The sequence below is a fragment of the Podarcis erhardii genome, assembly GCF_964252035.2.
Source record: "Podarcis erhardii genome assembly, chromosome: 6".
Taxonomy (NCBI): domain Eukaryota; kingdom Metazoa; phylum Chordata; class Lepidosauria; order Squamata; family Lacertidae; genus Podarcis; species Podarcis erhardii.
The window spans coordinates 2766104-2783954 of NC_138510.1; the positions used below are offsets into that span (position 1 = coordinate 2766104).

The 17851-nt window shown below is 44.9% G+C and overlaps 1 protein-coding gene and 1 long non-coding RNA gene across 5 annotated transcripts in view; one reads left to right on the top strand and one right to left on the bottom strand.

Annotated features, from left to right (window-relative positions):
• Window positions 1–17851, bottom strand: part of EFCAB8 (EF-hand calcium binding domain 8) — a 65985-nt gene that overhangs the window by 40986 nt on the left and 7148 nt on the right. For all 4 annotated transcript variants that reach the window (XR_014157880.1, XM_081867517.1, XM_081867516.1 and 1 more), the window contains exons 3-8: window positions 12155–12335; window positions 9971–10089; window positions 8403–8506; window positions 4353–4521; window positions 1725–1830; window positions 761–845 (exon numbers count right to left, since the gene is read on the bottom strand). Coding sequence is in view for 3 of the 4 variants with exons in the window: in XM_081867517.1 (XP_081723643.1) it covers window positions 761–845; window positions 1725–1830; window positions 4353–4521; window positions 8403–8506; window positions 9971–10089; window positions 12155–12335 (764 nt within the window). In the remaining variant the exon portion in view is untranslated. The remainder of the gene's footprint in view (window positions 1–760; window positions 846–1724; window positions 1831–4352; window positions 4522–8402; window positions 8507–9970; window positions 10090–12154; window positions 12336–17851) is intronic.
• LOC309345247 overlaps window positions 1–17851 on the top strand; it is a 109160-nt gene that overhangs the window by 17901 nt on the left and 73408 nt on the right. The gene's annotated exons all lie outside the window — the stretch shown is intronic.

Sequence of the window (17851 nt, forward strand, 5' to 3'; positions counted from 1 at the left end):
TGAATCTAGAATCATGTTATGCATTTTTGCCTTTCTATTCTGTAAACTGCCCTATGATCCTCGGGTAAAGGGTGGTATATACATCTTAAAGCATCGTAAAGAGGAATATCAGCATGTTACTGAATCAACCGAATCCACTGATAAGCAGAGGGAAAGGACAAGCCTTGTTCTTCCGTATTGACATGCACAGTAAACTCAAACCAGACTTCTGCAAATCTATCCTATCGTGTAGTTTGCCGCTCAACTTTTCTAATACTGTAAAGCAAGTTGCCAAACTGTGAAATGCCAAAATGAAATATTGGCTCCATTTAGATCTCTCCTGAAGTGGTCCATTGGAACTCTAGTGGCCACCGCCCCCCCCCAAAAAAAAAAAAATAAGAAGAAGGAACAATTAGCTCTTCATTATATATATTAAGATCAGCTTCGTCAAAAATAGATAACAGTGCGAGGTGGGGAGAAGGGATAGTACAACAATTCAAAAATTGTATTGATTTCTTTTTTAAAAAAACCTGCAGAACCAAAGGTTTGTGCTTTTCCCCATTCCCACCGTAAATGAATAGGGGATCCAGAAACTGGGCAGCCTCCGTAACTCTAATTGCCAAGTGTGGTTGTGTCGATGGTTAGCGGAGGCTGGGTCTGGAAACAGAGTGTTGGTTATGGCTGGGGCTGGTCCAGCCTGTGTCTGGGGAGATGGTGAGAGGAGGGTAGGGGGGGTGAGAGGAGAAATGCCCCCAGGGTCTTCTCTTCCCCAGGGTCATACCAGTAGTCCATAGCCGTGGCACATCCTTCCAAGTCGACGAGAGTGAAGATCCGGTCACATTTATTGCCACCAATGTCAAAGAACTCTGGGTGGAAAGAGGGAAAGCGGAACACTTTATTCGAGGGCTGTGCGTGCATCACTCCGTTCCCCAGCCTACAGATCTGAACTGACTCCACTGAAAAGCATTGCGCTTTGGAAGCTGCATCAGAGTTTGACCTCCAGAGTCTCTATTCACATACATTAAGTGTGAGGCCTGGGTCCTCATTCCAAAGGCTCTGCGCAGGAAGGGTGAGCCAAGGTCTAAGAAAATGATCTTTTTGGGGTTATGGGCCCAGGCCCTTTGTGAGGTTATGGGCCCTGAGGGAGGGACTTCTACAGGAAGTCAGTCAGGATGTCACGTCACAGTCCTTTGTTCTGTGAATCTGGTTTCAGTCGGAGTGTGTTTGAGCAAGGAGAAAGATGTGCAAAAGCTCGGACAGTGTAAATTACTGCTTGTAAATAAAGCTTCTAGATGAGAAGACTCTGTCTCTGGACTATTTCAGTCCCTTTCCTCCCACAAGACAGCAACGCCGCTGCATCTCTGCTACTTCTGCCTCAGGTGAAGTTTTCCCCCAGACTGCACTGAGAGAAAGCAGTGTTTTTTGGCACAGGGAAGCACACTGGACAGGCAGAATTCCAATATTAAGCACCACTGGATATGCCAGTCAAACATCTTCTCCCTCTCCCCATAACACAGCTTCCCCTGTGGAATTGATGGGAAGTTGTCGAAGAAGTCCAGAACATGCAAAAACTAAGTTCCCCTGGACACAGTTCGGAACCAACCTGTGGAACTCACGGCTGCATGGTGTGTTTTTTTAGCGAAAGGGTTGCAAGCTCAGCATACAGAGGCACACACTTTATTGGGGGAAGCAGGGATTGCAAGGCAATCGGGGGGGGGACCTTCCCCTTTGCGTTCTGCACTTACCAATATCCTGGTCTGTCGTTGCAACCGCCAGTAAGTTGATATTGGTAAGGCACACCATGTCAATCACCCAGAGTTTCAAACTGTGACGTCTTTTGCTCTGGTCCAGCTGCATAGAGAGAGGAGGGTTCACAGAGAAAAGAAAGTGATGGGGGAGACAGAAGGAAGGAAGGTTTGCTGTTTGCACATCACGTATTTCATGTCAGCAGCCTCATACTGCTGGCAGACTCAGACAGGAGGAGGAAGATGAAGAACAACCGGGGGGAGTGTATGACGGGGGGGGGGACCTGGCTCGGAGGGCAGGGAAACAAGGAAGCAGGGATGCTTCCTCCAACCTTCCTCTGGAGAAAAGAACCTCAGCTTGTCGGCTTTCGTTGAAAGATTCAGGGCAGAGAAATGAAAGTCCTTCTTTTTCTTTTTCTTTTTAAAAGATTTTATTGATTTACAAAAGTGTGTGCAATATCTCTCTACCCCCACCCCAGTAACATTTTTTACAGATCAGTTTCATTTGTTGAGACATTAGGAAGAAAAGGGGGAAAGAGGTGGAGGGAAGAGAGATGAGTGAGGGTGGGGTCTGGTGGCGATGTTTTTATTTTACTTAATATATGTGGGGTTTTGTGTCAGTGTCGCTTGTGCAGGTTCTTTGCTGTTCACTTGTGTTCCTTTGGTGGTGAGAGAGGTTGGGCTTGGCCTGGGGTGTGGTTGTCCATTTGTGGTTGGCTGTGGTGATCTTTGTTTTCGTGTGTGAGTGGGGTGGGTGGATGTTTTGGATCAGGTTAGCCATATTGATTTGTATTCTGTTGGTGGATTTTTGTCATTGTTTTGTTGGGCTTTGTATGTGATAAAGTGGAGCCATACCGGGGTAAAGGCGTCTTCTTCTATTTATCCCCGTGTCAGTTTCAGTTTATTGGTTAATTTTTCTAGTAGAGCTGTTTCCCATACTATTTGGTACCATTGGTCCAGGCTTACTCCTGACAGGTCTCTCCAGGGTCTGGTTATGGTGTTTCTGGCTCCTGAAAGTAGGTGGGTTATGAGTTCTTTGTGGTGTAAGTGGGAATTATTGTCATGAAAGCCCTTCTTCGAGCAGTGCAGCGTTAATCTATGGAACTCCCTCCTGCAGAAGGCAACAATGGTCTCCAACTTGGACAGCTTTAAAAGAGGATTCGACTAATTCATGGAGAAGAGGACTATTGACGGCTACTAGCTGGGATGGTTCTGCTCTGCCTCCACAGATGCTTCTGAATACCAGTTTACTGGAAACCACAGGAGGAGGAGAGAGTTGCTCTTGTGCTCGGATCCTGCTGTGCTGGTTTCTCACTTGCATTTAGGGAGAGGCTAGGTTTGCATATTTAAAGTATATTAAAGCACTTCTATTGCCCTACCACAGCAAATCTGCCTTTTGGGGGTTGCTTTTTTGTTTGATTGTTTTTAAATACATTCTTGCAGTTTGGAAAAGAAAGGAGAAATGTTTTGGCGAGTGCAGGATGACTAATGCGAAGAAGCGTTAAACACCCCTCATGCAAATCAGGATGGGTGATCATTGTCATGCAACCTTCACACATTCAAATCAGAACAAATGTTCAATAAAGACCAGATGCAAGCTAACTTTCACCTGGGTTTTGTAAGTACCGTATTTTTCGCTCCATAGGATGCACCTAGTTTTTAGAGGGGGAAGCAAGAAAATAAATATTCTGCACAGAGCATGTAAGCGGCTCTCGCTTTTCTTGCTTTAAACCCTTCTGTCCCTCCTCCCACTTTGCTAAAGCCAGCAGAGCAAGAGCGATAGCTGCACAGCACCTCTTCTTCTGCCGGCTTCCTAGCAAAGCAGGATGAGGGACGAAAGGGAGCCCTTACAAGGGAGCACTTCACAGAGCCTGGCAGCGGCTCTTGCTGGCTTTTCCCCGAGGAGGGAGAAGGGCAGCCTGTCAGTCCGTTCTCCTTCCTCGGGGAAAAGCCCCCAAGAGCCGCACACAAACTCCACACGGGTCTTTAAAGGGAGTGCTGAGCAGAGCCTCCCACCTGCATTCGCTCCGTAAGACGCACACACATTTCCCCTTACTTCTTAGGAGGGAAAAAGTGGCATCTTATGGAGCGAAAAATACGGTAGGTCTTCTAGAGGGGCCCTGAGAAGCATCTTAAGCCACGGTGTGATTTCATTTGCTCTCCACTCACTCAACTCCACCTTGGAGCAAATCCTGGCTTTAAAATCCTGGCTCTGAATGCCACCAGCCATAGCAGAACATGCCCACTTGGGACCAACTGACCTGCAAAATCACCTTGCCCCATACACGACCCCTCAAATGCTTCACTCGGCAGAAACGGCACGACCAACAGGCCCCACTTGAAACCCTTTTTGTAAGAACTCAGTTGTTTAGTCTGGCAGCACCGAGACTTTGGAACTCCCTGCCTATTGATCTCAAGCCGGTGCCTTCGCTGTATTCCTTTCGGCGCCTACTAAGAACATTATTATTCAGACAAGCCTGCCCAGGGGCTTAGAAAGTTGATGTGAATTTTCACCCGCTTTAGTATTTCAACTTTACATATTTTTTTTCTTGGCTTTTCTCAGAGACTAGAGAGAAAAAGGGAGTCCCTCATACCAAACCACCATCCCGGGCTAACCAGGCTACCTACCACAACAGTACGAAGCCTTTTAAAGGTGTCGCTCCAGTATTGCAGGATCCCGTCCCTGCTCACGGTCAGGAATCGCCCAGACGGCGATCGGCTTTTCCTCGCCCTCTCCAAAAGCCCCCTGTTCTGGTTTGGGAAAAACTGGATCTTGACGATTTCCTCAGAATGAGCCCTGGAGGAAAAGGAAGAGGGGAAAGAAAGAAAATAGCTACACATATACTGTGCTTAGGAACATAGCAAGCAAACTTAAAACCTTAAAAAAAATATAATTCTTTTATTCCGTCAGGCCTCTGCAGGCAGTTAAGAGTATATCTCCCGGCAACAGTTTATTGATGCTTAACCTTTTTTCTGCTTTTAAACTGTTTTAAAGTTTGTTTTCATGCTTTTATTGTAAGGCTTCTGTTTTTTAGCATGGTGAGCCGCTTTGATGTGTTTTGTGATTGTGACATATCTATGCTTTTATAAATAAAAAACAAGAGATCCGTCCTCCTGTGAGATCATAAAACCATGCAAGGGCAAAGGTGCATTTGCCATCAGAATTCATGGGTGAGCGTTTTGAGTCCTTGGAGAGCACAGGATTCATTTCAGTCCAAGCGGAAAGCAATTCCATCATCCAGGACAGCTCTGGGCTTGTCTTAACTCACCCCAGGCTAAGTTAAGTTCCCATCAGCGTGTCCAGTCCCAGCACAGAATCACCTCTTAATGTAAATTGGTTATTGTATTTTAATATTCTGTTGGAAGCCGCCCAGAGTGGCTGGGGAAACCCAGTCAGATGGACGGGGTATAAACAATATATTATTATTATTATTATTATTATTATTATTATTATGTGAACCTTCCTCCACATGACTGTGGTCAGCCCTCCTCAGTTTCTGCCGCCATCAGCCTGCCCCTTTGCCCTTCCGCATCACAGATGCAGAATCTTGTCCTCTCCCTTTTATGAGGGTCAACCAAAAAGTCACAAAATACTGCAAGGACCACAATAGCTCAAGGACCGCCTCTCCCCAGATGAACCGGCCCAGACCCTGCAATCAACTTCTGTGGCCCTTCTCTGTGTGCCTCCTCCATGAGAGACCCGGAAGGCTGGCAACACAAGAACAGGGCCTTTTCTGCAGTGGTCCCTCTTTGTGGAACACTCTCCCCAGGGACGCTCGCCTGGCACCTTCAGGCGCCAGGCGAAAGCGTTCCTATTCAACAAGGCCTTTGTCTGATTGACATCTGATGCTCTTTTAAATGTGATGTGGGAAGGGTTATTGATATGCTTTTGGTTTTGGTATACAAATTAAATAAACAGCAAGTGAGATTTCAGGTTCTTGAAATTTTACTATGTTTTGATATTCTGCTGGGGGCCGCCCAAAGCGGTGGGGAGGCCCAGCCAGATGGGCAGGGTATAATTAGTGGAATGATGTTGATGATGATTTTGTCGTTTGTACCCCACCCATCCGGCTGGGTGTTGCCCCGGCCACTCTGGGAAGCTTCCTGCATATATAGAAACATAATTAAACATTAAAAACATGCACAAACCTTCCCCTGCCACAGATGTACGGCCGCTACGTTTTCGTGTTTTTATTTTGTAAACTGCCCTGTGGTCTTCGGATGAAAGGCGGTATACTAATTAAATAGTAATAATATAATACAGTGGACGCTCGGGTTGCAAACGTGATCCGTGCAGGATGCACGTTCGCAACTCGCAGCAGCATGCCTGCACATGCGCGGGTTGCGATTCGGTGCTTCTGCACATGCACAAAGCACGATTTAGCACTTCTGTGCATGAGTGGCCGCCAAAACCCAGAAGTAGCCCATTCCGGTACTTCTGGGTTTCGGCGACTCCCTAACCAAAAAAACACGACCTGGAGCGTCTGTAACCCGCGGTATGACTGTAATGTCTTCAGCAGACTGCAAGTCAACCAAAGAAGCAACTGGGAATAAAGGTAAAGGTAAAGGGACCCCTGATCATTAGGTCCAGTCGTGACTGACTCTGGGGTTGCGGCGCTCATCTCGCTTTACTGGCCAAGGGAGGCGGCATACAGCTTCCGGGTCATGTGGCCAGCATGAATAAGCCACTTCTGGTGAACCAGAGCAGCGCACGGAAATGCCGTTTACCTTCCCGCCAGAGCGGTACCTTTTTATCTACTTGCACTTTGATGGCTTTCGAACTGCTAGGTTGGCAGGAGCAGAGACCGAGCAACGGGAGCTCACCCGGTGGCAGGGATTCGAACCGCCGACCTTCTGATCGGCAAGCCCTAGGCTCTGTGGTTTAACCCACAGCGCTACCTGCATCGCAACTGGGGATACCAACAGGGGGGCAAAGGTTTGCCATCGACGCCACAAAGTCTGTATTTGTTGGCAGATTTAAGACGGGGTGTAGGAGGTAATAGCAGAGTTGCACAAGAAACTCAGGGCGGCCTTTTGCAAAGTCATCGAGAGCAGGGCTGGATTTTGCATTCATCCCTAGAGGGCAAAGAGCAACATTCCATCTGCATCAGCAACAGGCGGGACAGGAATCCTTTGCTCCTGGGGACCAGGAGCGGCAACACCTGTCTGAAAGGTGAATGGGAAAACCACCTCCGTCAAGAAATTAAACCAGGGATTCCCAAAATGGGAGGTGGCGCCCCACAAGGGGGCAATGGGATTCCCGGGGGCTGGAGGGGACACAAGGGCAGCAGGGGGGCAGCTTTCAGGCTTTGAAAAGCTGGTCTTGCTGGATCAATTTCTTCAGTTTTGTTAAATCAATTAAACTGAGTAGTTTCGACGGGGTTTTGAAAAAACGTGCAATTAATTTTTTTTATTTTCAATGCAACATCACAACAAAAATGACAAACATAATGTCCGAAACAAAGCAGGACAAACAATAAAGAAAACAAAAACAAAAAAGAGAACACACATCTACAAAGAAAACCATAGTCATATGTACATAATGATTAGTATGAAAAAAATGTGCAATTAATCGTTCATGTCTTGAATTTCATTGTGCAATGATCTTCCTTAGCGGGTTGTGCAAGCCAGCATTCTGAATTATGCATTTTAATAGGGTAAAGGAGGTGGCACTGAGGGTGAGTTTATGGAACCAGAAGGGCTTTGCCTCAATAAAGTATAGGAACCACTGAGTTGAAGAGCACATTTGCTTCTCTTCTCAGTCTGCAGCCTCTGCCTCGGAATTTGGACTCCAAGTTGACCTCAGGGCCACAGCTTCCAGAATCCTCATTTGCAAGAATCAAGGAGCTGGAAGGGAATCTGAGCATCATCTAGTGGCCCAGCTCCCTGAAATGCAGCAATATGCAGCTGCCCCTTACGGGGATCGAACCTGCAACCTTGGCGTTATCAGCGCCATGCTTTACCCGACTGAGCTCTGTACTTAAAAGTAAAATCCTTGTTCCTCCTTCCCCCCACCCACCCACTCCTTGCTTTGCGTAACGTCTTGACGGATGAAGAGTCCTCTGCCCCATCCAGACTATTCATTTATAGCAATATCATATCACTTTAACCATCATGGCGTCCTCCAGAGAATGGGATCTGCAGCTGGTTAAGATTGCCTTGGCCCAGTATACCTGAAGGAGCGTCTCCACCCCCATCGTTCTGCCTGGACACTGAGGTCCAGCGCCGAGGGCCTTCTGGCGGTTCCCTCCTTGTAAGAAGCCAAGTTACAGGGAACCAGGAAGAGGGCCTTCTCAGTAGTGGCACCCGCCCTGTAGAATGCCCTCCCACCAGATGTCAAGGAAATAAACAACTATCTGACTTTTAGAAGACATCTGAAGGCAGCCCTGCTTAGGGAAGTTTTTAATGGCTGATGTTTTAATGTATTTTTAATATTTTGTTGGAAGCTGCCCAGTGTGGCTGGGGAAACTCAGCCAGATGGGCGGGGTATAAATATTATTATTATTATTATTATTATTATTATTATTATTATTATTATTATTCCATTCCCCTCCAGAAGTGAAATTCCCAGGGAATTCCCCTGGAAAAAGGGACTGGCTGTTCAGACTCTCTGGGAATTGGCAGCTCCACTTGGCCTTGACCCCTTCCCTCCCGCCCAGAGGACAAAGGGACCCTTACACAGAAACTGGTTTCATGGTCGTCTGGAACTCGGGAAGCATCTTATTTTTCAGCATGTCGTCCTTCCCTCTGTATTCACGCAGCATGTAATTCAGATACTCCTCCTGCAGGGAGAGAAATTGCCATTGTCATTCTCACTCTCTCCGCCTGCACGGTGCTTTTCCAAGGATTCTCTCGTGCCCAGCTAATATGTAACCCAGCTGATGCCAGTCTTAGACGCCACCCCAGTCTCTGAACAGCGAGAGACTGCAGGCATTCCAGGCCCTCACCCAAGTTTGGTTTCCTTGGGGTGAAGGTCAGCGGAGACTGTGGTATCTATAGGACAGAGTTCCCCAAACTTGAGTCTCCAGCTGTTTCTGAACTACAATTCCCATCATCCCTAGCCAGCATGTCAAGGACGATGGGAACTGTAGTCCAAAAACAGCAGGAGACCCAAGTTTGGGAAATCCTGCTTTAGGAGCATGTGGTGTCTTTATGATTGTTAATTTATTTGCACATATACGGAACCTGAGCATAGGATGGGAACAGGCTTGTTTTTGCTGAGATTTCCATTCCACCTTAAGGAACAGACATGTGGAATTCTTGCGTGTCACATGTCTGTTTACATTCCAGCGCAGTATGCTGGGAACTTCCGTTGTGTATAGCTTTTGCTTTTCCCGTTCTCCATGAGACGACATGAGAGAGAGACGACATGTTTCTTTGTCCTGATTTATGATTAACAAATCTGTAGCTGTATTATGCTTGCACAAGCCTCACGCCTATTCTGTGTGCGCAGTACTCTCTGCTGCTAGCGTGCCCTGGTTTCGAACCCCGGGTCGTTGATTTACGTCAGAGCTGGGGTCGATGGAAGGAGACGCCACAGCTGGGGCTTGCCAGCTGGCCTCCCGGCCCTCTACATGTTGACAGTTTTCTCATGCTCTGGACAGTAGGACCAACGGCTTCAAGTTGCAAGAAAGGAGATTCCGACAGAACATCAGGAATAACTTTCCGACATCAAGAGCTATTTGACTGTGGAACGGAAATTTGTGGACTCTCCTTCCTTGGAGGTTTCCAAGCAGAGCTGGGATGGCCAACTGTCATGGATGCTTTAGCCGAGATTCCTGCATTGCAAGGGTTGGACTAGATGACCCTCGGGTCCCGTTCAACAAGTACAATTCTATGATTCTGTGATGGGGGGGCTCATGACACTGAGCCCTCTCCAACAGATCTTGCTTCTCCATTAGCCTCAGCTTTGGATCCAGTACAGAGCAAGCAACCCATTTATAAGATGCTGAGAAGCACAGAAAAAACCCAGGGCGTTCAACGCAGGGCGTACCATTCAGCATTCCCGGGAATCTGAGCTACCATTTAAAAACAGCAGAGCGAGTTTCTAGCCCTGAGGGCGGCGATGGTATTCTTTACAGCGCGGAGACCAGAAGCCAGAGGGTGGCCAAGTCAGATTTCTCAAGGAGCGCTGAGCATCTGTGCCCTGCAATAACTCCTTGCCCCACCTGTGCCATGCAAAACCACATGAGTTATGCAGAACGGCTTCTCAAAACATTGCAGAACAAATGCAAGCAGGCACTTGCCCAGTCCACGGCGCCGTCACAGTTGGTGTCCACCTTCATGAAAATCACGTCAATGTCTTCATCAGAAATGTCCCCCATGATCTTCTTCATGGCGCTTCGGAATTCTTCCATGTCCAGACCTGAAAGGCAGGAAAGCAACGGTGCAATTAATTTAATTGTAATAATAATAATAATAATAATAATAATAATAATAATAATAATAATAATTTATATCCCGCCCTCCCCAGCCGAAGCCGGGCTCAGGACAGCTAACAACAATAAAATAGTACAACATTGTAAATTAGTACAGCGAGTATAAGTCGGAAGTTTCTTTTCTTTGCCGATTCAAATAGTGGATGTCATTATGCCTTTATTCACACTTTCATTCTTCTTTCTCTTTGTTTTTTCTTTCTTCTGTTCTTTTCATTTTACAGTCATACCTCGGTTTACAGACGCTCCAGGTTGCGTTTTTTTGGGTTACAGACCCGCCAAAACCCGGAAGTACCGGAACGGATGACATCCGGGTTTCGGGGGTCGTGCATGCACAGAAACGCTAAAACGCGCTTTGCGCAGAAGCACCGAATCGCAACCCGTACGTGCGCAGATCCGCTGCTGCGGTTGCAAACACTGCGGGTTGCAAACGTGCATCTCGCACGGATCACGTTCACAGCCCAAGCGTCCACTGTATATTTATATTCTCTATAATCTTTATAACATAGCGAATGCTATTTTGTTGGTATTGTATGTATTTTAAAAATGCTATTTTTAAAATAGCATGAATGCTATTTTGTTGGTATTGTATGTCTAATAAAAACTTCAATAAAACACGGGAAGAATGGCAAACCAAGATGATGGACTATGCCGAAATGGCACAATTAACTGGGAAGCTCAGAAATCAAGAAGACAAGAACTTTAAAAAAAAAAAAAAAAGATTGGGGAAAGTTTATCCCTCCCCTTATGGTCTTGATTTATTGGCTACTTTTAAAATGAGGCTGCATTTTAAATTGCATTTTAATCTGTATTTTAAATTGTGCCGTTGGGGTGGCGACAAGATTGCACTGGCCTATCTATTCTGAATGTATTCTGAATGTTCTTATGTGGTGCCAATAAAGGTTACTTGTCTTGACTTGAAATTGGTTCCCCCCCCCCCCATCATGTTTTTTACTGTGATTTTATTGGTTGTTAGCAGCCCTGAGCCTGGCTCTGGCCGGGGAGGGTGGGGTATAAATAAAATAATATTATTATTATTATTATTATTATTATTATTATTATTATTATTTACTTACGAGACAACTGCAAGCAGGTTAAAGCATTAGCAAGATTCTAACCACACTTGTGAAGTAACGGAAAGTATGGGTAATTTAGAAGGATAAAAGTCTGGATAAATATTGATATGCAGTTGTAAGTATTAACATTAGGACCCATGAAAGGGATTGGGGTGGGAGATTCAAAGCACTCTCGATATTTGGATTTTGAACTGATGTTTGTAGTATGTTTACATTTTTTTAAAATCGAATAAAGAAATCGTTTAAATAATAAGAAGAAGAGCTCCCCTCCCCAGGCACAGAACGTTATTCTGCAACCAGAAGGGACACCAAGAGATGGAGGATCCTGAGCAAAATGCCCCCAGTGCTGGTAGGACACCTGCCTTGCCTACAGAAGGACCAGATCCTCAGATTCCCCAGGGGAAAGGACTCAGCCTGTAGTAGGATTATACATGTTATTACAGTGGTACCTCAGGTTAAGTTCTTAATTCATTCCGGAGGTCCGTACTTAACCTGAAACTGTTCTTAACCTGAAGCACCACTTTAGCTAATGGGGCCTCCTGCTGCGCCGCCAGAGCACCATTTCTGTTCTCATCCTGAAGCAAAGTTCTTAACCCGAGGTACTATTTCTGGGTTAGCGGAGTCTGTAACCTGAAGCGTATGTAACCCGAGGTACCACTGTATTACTTACTCACTTACTACTTACTTACTTACTTACTTATTATTTTCCAAAAGCCAAAGAAATACAAAAAATACAGAAGAAACAAGAAGTAAAAAAAGAAATAAAAATACAGAAATATTAAAAAAAATTCACAGACCAAACCAAACATTCCCCTTCCCTCTTTCCCTCTTTTGAGATGTATGTAATGAATGAAAAAGAAAAATGAATAAATTTTAAAAAATAAAATAAAATGGGGTGTGGGTTTGAAAGCAGCCTCACCTCCTCCGCCATCGATGTCCGCCTCGCGGAACATGCGCTCCAGCTTTCGCAAGTGGTCATAGTTGATCTGGTCCTCCACCTGCTTGGTGCGAGACTCATCGTACAAGCCGGCAGCCTTCATCAGCTGCCTGTGGGATGAGCACACCGGGCCCAACTTGCTCAGGAGACCAGGAAGCCTGGGCTGGGAGGAAGGAAGACAAGGGGTCAGTCTGTCACCGAAAACACCAGAATTACTCTGCACCCCCTTGGAAGAAAGGGCCTGAGCTGCCCGCCATTTCCCTAAGTCACTGGTCCATTTCTTCACGTTTGGTGGGAATGCCCTTTCCTTAAAAACTTTTGGAAGTGAAATAGAAAAATTAAGGTCTTATATGTATAATAAGGGACGCGGGTGGCGCTGTGGGTTAAACCACAGTGACTAGGACTTGCCGATCAGAAGGTCAGCGGTTCGAATCCCCGCGACGGGGTGAGCTCCCGTTGCTCGGTCCCTGCTCCTGCCAACCTAGCAGACGCTGTGGGTTAAACCACTGAGCCTAGGACTTGCCGATCAGAAGGTCAGCGGTTCGAATCCCCGCGACAGGATGAGCTCCCGTTGCTCGGTCCCTGTTCCTGCCAACCTAGCAGTTTGAAAGCACGTCCAAGGGCAAGTAGATAAATAGGTACCGCTCCAGCGGGAAGGTAAATGGCGTTTCCGTGCGCTGCTCTGGTTCGCCAGAAGCGGCTTAGTCATGCTGGCCACATGACCCGGAAGCTGTACGCCAGCTCCCTCGGCCAGTAAAGCGAGATGAGCGCCGCAACCCCAGAGTTGGCCACGACTGGACCTAATGGTCAGGGGTCCCTTTACCTTTACTTATATATTATGAAAATGGCCAATATACACTAAACAAGCAGAAACTGAAACTGCCCTCGTTCCCCCATCAGTCAGCATAATTGTTGTTGTTTAGTCGTTTAGTCGTGTCCGACTCCTCATGACCCCCTGGACCAGAGCACGCCAGGCACTTCTGTCTTCCACTCATGGTCAAACTCATGCTGGTAGCTTCGAGAACACTATCCTACCATCTCGTCCTCTGTCGTCCCCTTCTCCTTGTGCCCTCCATCTTTTTTTTTTTAAAATAATTTTTATTAATTTTCAACAAACAAAAATACAAACAAAAAATATAACCTGACTTCCCCAAACCTCCCCTTCGCTGCATCCTTATTTTATCAATTTTTTTAGCATTCTTTCATCCAATTCTTAAATATAATTCTTATTAAAGTTTATCAAACTCAAATTTTACAACTGTAATTCCTTGTGTCTAATCCCTTGACATCTTAGCATTCCATAATATTACAAACGTCCTTAAGATAAATTTTAAATTTTTCCCAGTCCTCTTCCACCGACTTTCTCCTCTGGTCTCGAATTCTGCCGGTCATCTCCGCCAACCCCATAAATTCAGTCACCTTGGTCTGCCATTCTTCCAGAGTAGGTAGTTCTTGCGTCTTCCAATACTTTGCCAGGAGGATTCTTGCTGCTGTAGTTGCATACATAAAAAAGGTTCTATCTTTCTTTGGAATTGTTTGGCCAACCATGCCCAAGAGAAAGGCCTCCGGTTTCTTTACAAAAGTCCATTTAAGGATTTTCTTAATTTCATTATAGATCATTTCCCAGTAAGCCTTAATCTTAGGGCAGGTCCACCAAAGATGATAAAAAGTTCCTTCACATTCATTACATTTCCAACACTTGTTGTTGGGCAAATGATATATCTTTGCAAGCTTGACTGGGGTCATGTACCACCTATAGATCATTTTCATTATATTCTCTTTTAGGGCAGTACATGCCGTAAACTTAATGCCTGTGGTCCATAACTGCTCCCAGTCAGCAAACATAATATCATGTCCAATGTCTTGTGCCCACTTAATCATTGCTGATTTAACCGTTTCATCCTGTGTATTCCATTTTAGCAGCAAATTATACATTCTAGACAAGTTCTTAGTATTGGGCTCTAGCAATTCTGTTTCTAATTTTGACCTCTCCTTCTGGAAACCTAGTTTCTTGTCCTGCTTGAAAGTTTCGTTGATCTGGTAATAATGTAACCAGTCACGGACTTTAGGCTTTAATTTCTCAAAACTCTGTAGTTTCAACTTTTCACCATCATACTCTATAATTTCACAATATTTTGGCCAATCTGACTCCATATTAAGCTTTTTAACCGCCTTGGCTTCCATTGGTGACAACCACCTGGGGGTTTTACTTTCCAACAAATCTTTATATCTAGTCCATACATTATACAATGCTTTCCTGACAATATGATTTTTAAAATTTCTATGAACTTTTACCTTGTCATACCATAAATATGCATGCCATCCAAAACTATTATCATACCCTTCCAGATCCAAAATATCTGTATCTTTCAGAAGTAGCCATTGTTTCAACCAGCAGAAAGCTGCTGCTTCATAGTAGAGTCTTAAGTCCGGCAGGGCAAAACCCCCTCTATCTTTTGCATCAGTCAGAATCTTAAACTTAATTCTGGGCTTTTTGCCCTGCCAGACAAACCTAGATATATCTTTTTGCCACTTCTTGAAACAATCCATCTTGTCTAAAATTTGCAATGTCTGGAATAAAAACAACAGTCTAGGCAACACATTCATCTTGATAACAGCAATTCGGCCTAACAAGGAAAGTCTCAGTCTAGACCACATATCGAAATCTTTCTTCACTTCAAGCCAGCATTTCTCATAGTTATCTTTAAATAAATTAATGTTTTTAGATGTTAAGTTTACCCCCAGATATTTCACCTTACTTACAATTTCTAAACCAGTTTCCCTTTGGAAGCTATTTTTTTCCTCTATCGTTAAGTTTTTTCCCAGCACCTTCGTCTTATGTTTATTCAGTTTAAAACCTGCCACCTGACCAAATATTTCAATTAATTCTAAAACTCTTTTTACACTGGCTTCTGGTTGTTGCAGTGTCAAAACTAGGTCATCCGCAAAAGCTCTTAGCTTATAATGTTTAGATCCGACCTGTATTCCTTTAACCAGCTGGTCCCCTCTAATCATATTCAACAAAACCTCCAGTACTGATATAAATAGTAGAGGGGAAATTGGGCATCCCTGTCGTGTCCCTTTCTCAATGGGAATTTCGTCCATAACTACACCATTCACAATTAACTTGGCTTTTTGTTCAGAATATATTGCACCTATACCGTTTTCAAAGTTTTGGCCTACCCCCATCCCTTGAAGATTCTTCTTCATAAAACTCCAACAGATGTTATCAAAGGCTTTCTCTGCGTCGACAAATATCAACACAGCTTTTCTATTTATGTCAGTTTCCAATAGTTCTAAGATATCTATAATGTTCCTCACATTATCTGACATATGTCTCCCTGGGAGAAAGCCTGTTTGGTCTTTATGAATCTTCTCCAACAACACTTTTTTAAATCTTTTTGCTAAAATGTCTGCAAAAATTTTGTAATCCACATTCAAAAGTGATATAGGGCGGTAGTTTCTAACTTGTTGTTTTTCAAGTTCTGACTTCGGTATAAGTGAGATGAATGCCTCTTTCCACGATTCTGGAGCCCTTTTCCCCTCCAAAATTTGATTACAGACTTCTTTCAATGGTTGTATTAACCATTCCTTCAATGCTTTGTAGTACTTCGCAGTCAAGCCGTCTGGCCCTGGTGATTTTCCTAGTTGCATGTTCTGGATGGCACCCTCTATTTCTTGATTCGTAATTTTCTCATTCAGGATCCTTTTATTTTCTTCCGATATTTTTTGTAGGCCATATTTTCCAATAAATTCTTCTATCTCTTGTTCATTTTTTGGCCCTTGTTTATACAGTTTCTTGAAAAAACCTTGAAAGCAATTACTTATCTCATTTGGTTTATTTATAATCTTCCCATCAACTTCGAGCGATATCACTGTGTTCAACTTTTGTCTTTTTTTCAGTTGCCATGCGAGTAGCTTCCCACATTTATCTGCTGATTCAAAAGTCTTTTGCTTCATCTGTTTTATTTTCCATTCTATTTCTTGGTTCACCAATTCCATGTATTGTGTTTGGTAAAACTTTATTTCTCTTAGTATCTCGTGGGACTTAGGTTTAGATCTAAGTTTCTTTTCCCCTTCTTTTATTAAATTCCAGATTTTTTCTTTTTTCTCATTCTGCTTTTTCTTCTTTATAGAGTTCTGTTGTATCAGGAAACCACGCATCACGGCTTTACTTGCGTCCCAAATTACTCTTTTTTCTACGTCTGATCTTAGATTTACCTCGAAGTAGTCTTTAAGTGTTTTTTGGGCCTTTTTATAAATTTCTTCATCTCCAAATAGGGTGTCATTCATCCTCCATCTGAAGGTTCCAGCTGTTGTCAATCTCATTTCCATCTTTACTGGATTATGGTCAGAACAAGTTTTCGGGCAGATTTCTGCTTTTTTAACTCTTGATGCCAGATTGCTAGATATCCATATTTGGTCAATTCTCGTCCATGTCTTTTTTGCTTCAGAAAAAAAGGTCCCCTCCTTCTCCAGAGGATTCCTAGTTCTCCAAATGTCAATCAAGTCCAGTGTGTCAGTCAGTTCAAAGAAAGTCTTAGGTAATCTTCCATTCTTGGAGACTACTTGACTTTGGGCCTTATCCATGTTCGTGGAGACAACTCCATTCATATCACCCAACAATATAATTTTAAGGTCCAAAAAGTTCATCAAAGTCTCATGCAACTTCTTGAAAAACTCAGCCTTCCCCTCATTCGGTGCATAAACTCCTACAATCAAGATCTTTTCTCCTTGAGCTTGGATTTCTACTGCCAGGTATCTTCCTTGCTCATCTTTGAATATCAACTTCGGATCTAATTTTTCTTTGACGTAAATCACCACCCCTCTTTTCTTAACCTTGTCTGATGAAACGAATTCCGATCCTAGTCTCTTATTTATCAGAAGTTTCCGATGTATCCTGGTGATGTGGGTTTCTTGTAAACATATAACATCTAAGTGCTCTCTCTTTAGTATATGAAACACTTGATTCCTTTTTCGGGGATGATTAAGGCCATGACAGTTCCAACTCAAGAGTTGCAGAGACATTTTTGTTGCTAGGTGTTTCTCCCACCGACTGCACCCAGTTGTTGTTCCTCGTCAGTAGGTGGTTGGTTCAATCCAAACGATAGATTTGCAATATCCGGTATTTCCCTCTCACTCACGGTACCTTTCTGGAGGTCCCTTGTGCCCTCCATCTTTCCCAGCAACAGGGTCTTTTCCAGGGAGTCTTCTCTTCTCATGAGGCGGCCAAAGTCTTGGAGCCTCAGCTTCAGGATCTGTCCTTCCAGTGAGCACTCAGGGCTGATTTCCTTCAGAATGGAGAGGTTTGATCTTTTTGCAGTCCATGGGACTCTCAAGAGCACCAGAACGACGCCGCTTGCCCAGAGGAGGAGGAGGGCAGAGAGGCTAGGAAAATGCAACAGCAGCAGCAGCAGTGGCGGCGGGGCTGTGAGGAGGGGCTGCCTGGCGCGCCCTCCGCGGCCCTGACGCGCGGGGACCGCGTCGAGCGCTGAGAGCCGCTGCCTGCCGGACGCCTTCAGCCCGGACGCGTGCACAGCTCGTCGGTTCCGTGAGACATGGGGCTCTGCTACAGCCTGCGCCCGAGGCTCTTCGGCGACTCCGGAGGCGGCGAGCGCGCCCCCCCCCCAGATGTTGCGCCCGGTGCGGCCGGCCCCCCCCCCTGCACCCCCCACGCTA